The sequence below is a fragment of the Clupea harengus genome, chromosome 22 (genome assembly GCF_900700415.2).
Source record: "Clupea harengus chromosome 22, Ch_v2.0.2, whole genome shotgun sequence".
Lineage (NCBI taxonomy): Eukaryota > Metazoa > Chordata > Actinopteri > Clupeiformes > Clupeidae > Clupea > Clupea harengus.
In genome coordinates, this window is record NC_045173.1 from 20,891,833 (window position 1) to 20,901,343 (window position 9,511).

At 40.9% G+C, this 9,511-nt stretch overlaps 1 protein-coding gene across 3 annotated transcripts in view; it reads left to right on the forward strand.

The window, feature by feature from the left end:
* The first annotated feature begins 4,079 nt into the window (after positions 1 to 4,079).
* gab1 (GRB2-associated binding protein 1) overlaps positions 4,080 to 9,511 on the forward strand; it is a 64,638-nt gene continuing 59,206 nt past the window's right edge. The window contains exons 1-3 of one of the 3 annotated variants that reach the window (XM_031560227.2): positions 4,080 to 4,507; positions 4,611 to 4,696; positions 4,787 to 4,916. In XM_031560227.2, coding sequence (XP_031416087.1) covers positions 4,845 to 4,916 — 72 coding nt within the window. In that variant the 5' untranslated portion in view covers positions 4,080 to 4,507; positions 4,611 to 4,696; positions 4,787 to 4,844. The remainder of the gene's footprint in view (positions 4,508 to 4,610; positions 4,697 to 4,786; positions 4,917 to 9,511) is intronic. The other 2 variants (XM_012818903.3, XM_031560228.2) reach the window with 2 other exon arrangements.

The following is a 9,511-nucleotide window of genomic DNA, read 5'->3' on the forward strand; positions in this document are numbered from 1 at the left end:
GTCTCTTCATGCTTGATGGTCTCTGTGTTGGTTGATGTGGGACGCAGATCAAAGATCAGAGACTGCTTGAAGGTAGAGCCAAGACGAGATGCTGTGCTGTGCTGTGCTCTCTGCATCACCCTGGCTTTTAGAAACTAGAGCCAGGCATGTGTAGTCTAGACATCAGACACTGTTAACTAACGTCACAACCGGTGACTTTACCCTATGGGGATATTTTTATTTTTTCTTTTTCTTTTTTTAACTTGAAAACTCCAACCCATGCACATGTAGTGTGTTTATAAAGGTTGGCAGAGACAAATTGAATCATGATTTCCAGTGGACGGAGAACGGCAGAAATATAATTCTATATTAAGTAATCTTTAGTTGAAGAGCCATAATCTGATTGTTAGCGTTTGGAACAGTGTTTGTTTCAGATGGCCTGGATAAATCATGCCGTGGTCCATGAAGATGTAAATGTCCATTCATTTTTTTTTTGATTTTTGTACTTAAACTCCAATTTCTAATCTGTGCTCCAAACTAAACCTTGACCCTTGTGGCAGCAAATAAGTGTATTATCCTGACTAGCAGGTAAAGGCATGCATAAACTGAGACATTTTAGTTGTTTCTTAAGCGTGTGAAGTATTCTTGTGCAAGTGCAGTCCAAACTTGTTCGGGATGAACAATCCAATGTGTTTGAAGCGTAACAACCAAGCCAACTTTCCTTCAGACTCAGGATTGTGAAGCAGAACAGCTTCTGGGTGCTAATACCTTGTAAAACTAGGATTACATGTTCCCTCAGTTAGAATTATTGCTGATGGATTTTGAACTAATCAGAACTGTACATTCAATGATACATGACGAAAAAAAAGTTCACTTGTAGCAGATGGGTGTTTTGAGGTTGAAATGGAAGATGATCAGAATCAGAATCAGAATGGATTGTTCTTGTTCAGGTTGCCAGTGGATTTCATATTGCTAGTGGACTCCCAGTTACATCAGTAATATACGTCATGTACCCAGGCAAGCTTGTGATTTCCAAACTGGCTGGGTCATTATTACGGATCTTGCAACACCCCTTGCCCTCACATAGCATACTAGGCCGCAGGGCCGTAACTAGGGTTTGAAAATGTGTGAGGTCCAGGTGATCGTTGGGTTAAGAATGTTCTATAAACTGCATATAAACCCAATGTTGGTTTTCATAAAAGTAGACAATTTTCCTCGAGATCAAGATCCTTTGAGTGTGTGTGTGTGTGTGTGTGTGCGGTGTTTAAGCTATATGCGTCATGACATTTCTTCAGTCCTTGGCTTACCTAAGAAACAGATCTACAGTAGCTTCAAATTTAAATGTTTAATCCAAAAAAACTACAGAGGTCCAGTCCTTGGTGACCCTTATAGCTGGTTAGGGACATGCTGGGCCATTAGCTTGCCAGCACTGCATGTTCTGTGGGCCTGAACGGTGAAGCACTGATTTTGTAAATCAATGTCTCTCAATTATTCAGCAGTGGAGAATTACACACTTCCTGATTCACCATTTTGTATGGACACATCAACACTGCCATTCATTTGTACTGAGTCCAAACAAGTAACATTTTCATTGCAAGAAGTGCACACTGTGCACCCAGAAGCAAGGGCATCCAGCTCTGTCTCTCTCTCTCTCTCTCTCTCTCTCTCTCTCTCTCTCTCTCTCTCTCTCTCAAATGGGAAGAGGTTCAGCTGGGGTCATCCTGTGCACTGTTTTGCAGTCATAACACAGTCTTAACACAGGATTCGTTTATTTAATGAAAGGCTAGCATGACTGCCATAACAAGGTTCATAACAATGTCCTCAAAACTACTCCATAGAAAAAGGTTGTATGCTAAATACAATGGCAGCTACACTGTGCATTCATAGTGAAACATCACGTACAACATCGATAAAATTGTATTGTCAGACACTTACAAATGAAACTATTTTTGTGTCTGACTAGGAGCCTTTGGAAGCCCTGGGCCTACTTTTACAGCCCTAACCCTAACCCAGCTCTTTTCACATATCAGTGGTACTTTGTGCAGAGTAGTAAAAATGGCAACAGTTTTAATGCATTTCTCATTAATGTTTAAATTCCAAGTGAAAGCATGACTAGTCTCACCATATTCTTTAGCAGCTTTTAATACATGGCGGTCCTTTAGTGTTTGTGTTTTAAATTATTTGCAAAGATATTTCTCTTTTGCACCCAGCATACGTACCAAGCTTTGACTCGATTGACTTGGATGATTCTGCATGTGTTTACATGTTTTTTGACCAGCGAATCTTCTTTTAGGATATCTTATTACAATACAAGTGTTGAAGCTGTATGGAAGGTTAGGCCTCTGACTAGAGTTCAATCATCGGAACTGGAGAGGATGTCTACTATTACAAAAGTAAATAAAAATGATATTGCAAACCACAGTCAATGTTCATTTTTAAATGTTAACACTAAAGCTATTATTGTGTTAGTGACAATAAAAATAATCTTTTGGCACACAAAACTGCCTTGAGGTTTTAATATGTGCAAGTGAATAAGTCCTGGAAAGGTTAGATTTGTGAATCAATGCTGAAGACACATTATAAAAATACAAATTAAACATTAAACACATTCAAAGCCAATCTCATTTTAACAAAAAGAAGGGATGTCAAAGGAACAAAAAACACTACAGTATATATAGGCTATGGCCTTGTTTGATGAGCTTTGGGGTTCTCGACATAGGTTCAATGGTTAAGTCTACAAACTGAAAGAAAAAGTTTGAAGGCTCCATACAGATTAAAAGATAATCATTCTTTCTTCTAACTATACAATACAGTTCTACATAAACCTCAACTAAACATTTGTCTTCTATCGACCAGTTCAGCAAGAAAGCGTTCTTAAACAGGAACCAACCACGGCTATGTCTATGGCCTACTTCGGTATCACCCTAGATGGCTCCAAAACACCATCTATGCCACCGAAGAGAGGAAAACATTATTACATTCACAGTCTAGGTTTTTATTACTGATTTGTATTTCTACGGGTACAGTTTTTAATAAACTGTATTGGTCTTATTATTTCTGTCAATACATCAGAAATATATTTCTTATATTTATTCTGTGCCATGTGTCTGATTCTAAAGAGGAAATCCTGATTTTGTGTGCTTGTTATACTGTTCAAGCTGTAAGCGGGTCAAATAACAAACACATCATTTTACCAAATTTTAGTCAAATAGCATGTTTTCAGCATCAGTGTCCAATGCCTGTTTGGGAAAAAGTAGAGGAACCCATGGATGTCAAGTGAATCAAATTCCATCACATTTTCCAACCTTGGTGTTAAAATTTTTTCAAAGGCTGATTGAGACTAATTCATGTTGTATCGATACTATTGTGTGTGTAAGGTTAAGAAATGTCAGTGCATTCAGTACATTCTCAAGAAGTTGTCATCTGCATTTTGGTTCACCTTAAACATGTAAAAGCTGTATTGCTCCTCTGTGAGGCATATTATTCCAGTTGTGATTAACATTACAATAGCATTGTATAAATTGCATTATCCCAATGGGATCGAGTTATATAGGCCTTTCCTAAATTAACCAAATAATGCATCATGGCATCAGCAAAGTTACATGGGTAATTACAAAAGAGGACACTCTAAATCCAGATGACACTTGGCTATTTCAATGAAAATTTGAATTGGAATTTGAGATTACTTGTGAAGTGTCTGGAAATATTTTCTCCAAAAGTGACGTATCTATTGGATATAGAAACGGAAATGGTTATAGGACTTTATCAAAGTTATGAAAGACTTTCACTAAAGGCAAGAAGGTTTTGTTAGGATCTTATTAAATTAAATGGTGTCTTCTACGGAATTATCTGTATGATACAGTATATCTGAATTATGTCTCTTGGAATTATGAGATGGTTTCATTGCTATTTCAAAGACATTGCCATATGGAATGTATTTTTCAAAGGTAGGTAGCAAGGGAGCACTGTTACGTCCTGTGTAGACCACACATTAGACTTGTGATAGACTGATAACGTAAGTACTTCACGTCTGTTGTCTGAAATCTGTGTAAACACTCTGTAGGCACTGGTTCACTGCGCGTCGAGTCACACCAAACAGCACTTGCGTAATGGAGAATTGTGCTGAGTAACGTTAAGTTTGAAGACTACATTTCCCATAATGTAACGCCCCTTGCTTTTTTCTTGCACGCCACCTTCTCCCTGCCTCCATGGTCTGAAGGAGGCTGAGTTTAGGGAAAGTATCGACGTTCCCGCTTGTCAATCACAAGGAGCCGAAGGGAGCGAAACTAGGAGGAAGGCCGGCGAAACAAGTATTTTTTCAACAATTCTAATGCAGAGCCTGTGCATCGATAATGGGTGTCAAGGTTGAGGAGAAGTATCATCCTATATCGGGAGGAAAGATTCATTCGACTTTAAAATAAATCAGAGAAAACCTTTTCAGTGCACGTCGAACTTGGCTAGTGTCAATCGCAGCTGAATGTTGCTGTCGTTCCTGCCTTGAAACGAAAACGGAGGTGGTTCCTCCTGGGTAAGTGTTTACATACAGAGTGTAAACACCTCTATCTGCATATTTTAACACACTATTGTTGTTTTGTGATTCAACTTTTGGCTTATTTTCCTACATCGACAAGGGGACTCCAGAGGAGTTTGTGCCCTCAAGTGTCGCTGTTGGGAACCACTCATACAGAGTGGACCGCCGTGAGAGGGAGGAGTGACGGTATTTATCGCTGTTGATTTTGTTACATTTGAAGCGAACATTGTTACTTTTCCATCTATCAAATGTAACTCGCCGTTTTCTCATTCACAGAACAGTATCTGTAACTTGCAACACTAACCTCTCCACGGCACAAAAAAAGAGGGAGAAGATGAGTGGGGGAGATGTGGTGCATTCGGGGTGGTTGAGAAAGTCTCCGCCAGAGAAAAAGTTGAGACGTTATGTAAGTAATGTTTTATTTAATTCAAATGCATAACGATTACTGTAACCGCCGAGACTAACCACACAACTATGTAAATACGCTATCTACTTTCGAATACCAGTAATCTGATATAGGCTGCGATTGCCAGTGTAGATCTGACAGTGTATGTAGCTGTGGTATCTGCTGACAACTACACAATTGTAGTTAGCAGAGCAGTGTTGTTGCAGTCAGGGACAAGGGTGGGAGCTAAAAACTGTGGACTTTGACAATATCTGCGGTGAGAGTGTGCCCTTTTATTTTCATGCAAATACCTGGTATTGTTGTGTTATAGTCCTACGGCCCTAAATTTGCACGACTCGCATTCCACAGAGGGGGACACTAAAAAAGGCTTGTTTGTGTAGTCATGGTTAGTTTCATCCTACACGACACGCCTCCATATATTCTTGTGAAAAAAGACACTACACAAGCGAAGTAGTTCCTGTCTATCTACAAAGCTTTGGTTTTCGGAGCTGTGTTTCTGGCTTATAGAGTTTTACACTGCTCTTAATTGGACTCAGGGGCGCAAAGAAAGGTGGCTATAGCTAGCCCACTTTGTCCTTTCATGGAATGCGCCCAGTGTTTGCGTTTTGTTCTGCGCGGTGTGGTCTTAAATGCAACGGCAACAGTTCTTCGAAACCTGTGTTTGTTGATGCCAGAAAGCTGCAAAAACGGGTCATCTTATTTACCTTGAGATTAAACCTTCAATGTGACTCTGTTGTAGACCTTGTAGGGCCTCCAGGGAAAGGGTTGTCTCTGAAGACTAATGATGCTATTGTAAATACAAGTAACACGCTTTATGTGCTGTCAGGAGTTTGAGTTTATGTATTTTCCCACACCAGAAGCCCACTTTTTTGCCACTTACAGAAGTTGTCTTTGTGATCCTCCCGCTGTATTTTTGTAGATGTGGTAGGTATACCCATCTGGGTTACAGTCTGTGTAGCTGCATCTGTATGAGCACATACCTGTTTTACGCTGAAGACATACCTGATCTTCTGTGATTATGTTAGAATTAAGAACAACCTTGTTATCTGTAATGAAATCACCTGCTCAATTATTCATGTTGCAACCTGATGTAATCCAAACACAATCAACTGATATTACTGTGGCACCTATTCACGAATCAGCAATTATCTGTCCAGCTGGATGTTGGAAATCAGAGATTGTTAGTATTATCTCAGATTCTTCTTCAAATAGCGAAGCACAGTTAAGGAAGGCTAGCACAGATCCATAGAATGGTAGCAGGCGGTTATTGGTGTGGTTGTATTGGCTTTGTTTAGAACTAGCTCACTTCAAGGCCAGTAAAACACACTAGCAGCATGTCTTTCTGTTTGCTTTGACAAAAAGCTCCTCTGGACCACTTGTATTAGCCAGAGGAAGCCTCGGTGAGGGGGCATGTTTTCACAAGTACTCGTTCTCTCTTTCTCTCTCTCTCTCTCTCTCTCTCTCTCTCTCTCTCTCTCTCTCTCTCTCTTTCTCTATCTCTATCTACTTGCTTACTCGTGTACACACACACACACACACACACACACACACACACACACACACACACACACACACACACACACACACACATACACATATGTCCCTCACTCTATCACCCATACACACACTGCCTCTCTCTTTCGATTATTCACTATCTGTCTTTCCTTTTTTCCTTACTAAATATCTCAATCTTTCTCTCTCTCTCTCTCTCCTCAGTTCCCTGTGTTCTGTTCTGATACAGAAACAAGTAGTGGCTGCCAAGAAAAGTGCTTGGTTCCTCATTTGAATTTGGTTGCGTTAGGAAAACAAGTTAAAAAAAGACTTTTGTGGTTTGTCTCTGTGGTTTTGGAACAGGAGGCTTCTGGGAAAGCTGGTGACTGCGTTAGCACATGAAACCGTGTCACACACACACACACACACACACAAATGGACATCAACAACACACACATATGCATTCATGTCACATGGGGACTGAGGCCAAAGTTCTTTTCGTTCCCCTCTGACTGCGAGGGGTGTTCAGCCCTCAGGTTTAATTGGTATTAAGCCTTAAATCCTGTGTGCTGGTCCTACCATGACAAGAGTGAAAACTTTGCTTCCCTACTCCCCAGCAAGCAGGTGCCACACAACTCAATTCCTGGATTGGACTCCCACGGGAGCCCCACATTGTATGACATTATATATATTGGAAGTCTAGGCTTAGTTGATCCATGTCCTGTTATCATCCAAATATTGTTATGTTTGACACAAGGCTTTGGAAGATTAGCTCCCAGGATCATGCCATTCATGCAGTCACGTATGTGTATCAAGGGTGGACTTCAGCTCTGAGAGCATGTTGCTAAAAGTCCCACAGCCATGTGGTGGAGTTCACTGTTCACTGAACACTGTTCGTAGCTCTCTTTCTTTTTCTTTCTGTGTTTTTGTCCTCTGTCTCTGTGGGTCCTGGTTTGAGAGTGATCACAGCTGGTGGAATGCCCAATGTTGCACAAACACATAGATGCTTCAGAGAGAGAGGTTAAGGTGTGGCCAGAGGCTCTAAGTGGGCAGAGCTAGGCTGAAGTTCATTAGTGAAAGGTTTGGTTATAGCCGACCAATAGCTTTGCCAAACAATCCCACTAAACTAAATGCATCAGACAAGATTACAATGTGGCAATATCGCCATGGGTTCTGGACAGCGTTCACCACAAGTGCTTTTACAGTCAATAAACCATAGTTCTTCTTCCGTTGTTGTAAACAATTACATTACATCAGACGCGATTTAAAATGCACAAGCCACATCTCTAAGAACTGACTGTTATATCGTTAATTAGGGTGTGTGATTTTTGTGAGGTTTGCTGAATTGGATTCTATGACTAACTTGCGTTATTTTTTTGTATTCATTATAGTCCATTTATTAAGGCATCCATTCTAGAGAATTTATTTATTTAGAATGTAAAATGACCAAACATGCATAACATGTGATGCATATTCAATTTAATAATCAATCCATCTAATGGAACCCATTTGCAACTTCAGAGCTGGGTGCTGAAATGAAAACTGTAAAGCTTACATCTTTGCCGAAAGTGTTTCAACAGATATTCTGACACTTGCTGCGGTGCGACACAGGAGCAGGAGAGGCTCAGTTCTGTTTTCTATGGAAATAAAAGTTTTCAGATGGCAGCCAGGGTTGTCATAGTAGGCTACTTTCACTCCTTTCCCCAAAAGGGTACGGAAGGTATGGTGTGGTGATGAGCAAGAATTGTCTTAGTGTTGCGTTTACTGCGGCAGCATATTAGGTTTTTTCTCAGGAAACTATGTTAATTAGATTGAAATGTTATCCTTTACATGTTTTTTTTTTACTTAGAATTATTCTGGGAACAAACTGTAGGCTATTTGGTGCAGTCGATGCATTCAGAGCCCTAGCTGCATCGAACAGGTGAGTGAAAGCCGGTTTAGCTGAGCGTTGGGTCAGCAGGAGCGAGTGGACATATTCATAACGCAAGACTACTGGTGGCTGTATGCGGAGATATACCGACGATATGGGATATCCCAGTGACGGGGAAAGAACTTGATGCGTAAAACACAAGAGCAGGAGTTACTACATGAAAGGAGAGTGCATACGATATGGAAGGTGGAGAGCTATGTTTATGTTGATGCATTTCTCCTGGACCAACCTGAATGCAATCTGTTTATGTATTCCGTTGCGGCAAAAAAAAGATTTAGTAGGAAATGTGCTGGTGTGGCCCGGCATTCTTTTTTTCTGCCTTTGTTAAATTAGACTATAGTATGTGAATGGAAATAACAAGAAATGTCATTATTGTGTATTTACATAATGAATAACATTTGTTTACTACTGACTGAGCATTTCATTCTACAAATTATATTACCTCTTCCCAGTTTTACTTTCGAGGAAATCAGAGATAGATTAATTGCATAACCCATAACACAGGTTTGCTCCTGCTTCCTTGCTAATACAGAAACATGTAGGCTTAATGCACCACTCCTCCAATAAAGGGAATGGGATATTTTTTGCCAGATAGATAAATCACACTTGGGCAGTGGTGGTTTGTGATTGGATGGTTTGTAATCGTGTCACTCAAACTGACCATCATATCACTCTCACTAACATCTATCATCATCATCATCACCTTCATCATCATCTGCAGCAGCAGCAGCAGCAGCAGCAGCAGAATACAACAAACAAAAAAACAAACAAGGCTGTCTTCAGTCAGTTCTTTTATTGCCACAAGCGGCACACTGCAACACACACGTGTATTTTATGGAGGCGACACAGGACACACAAACACACGCAGGTCTGAGGTCGCTGTGAAATGTACGCTCTGCATTTGACCCATCCCGGACCATCCTTCCTCCAGTACCCTCCAGGAGCAGTGGGCAGCTTCTCAGCGCCCGGTGACCAAGTGAACCGTCCGTCTCGGTCACGGACGGACAGGAGAATGTTCTGTTTTGGCATGTTTTTCCTGTTGGGGTTCTTATTGGAGGAAACCCCTTGTGAACACGGGGAGAACATGCAAACTCCACATAGAAAGGCCCGGGAGATAGCCCACCTGAGCACTGAAGGTCTGGGGAGGACCTGCCCCCCAGAGCCAACAGCGCCC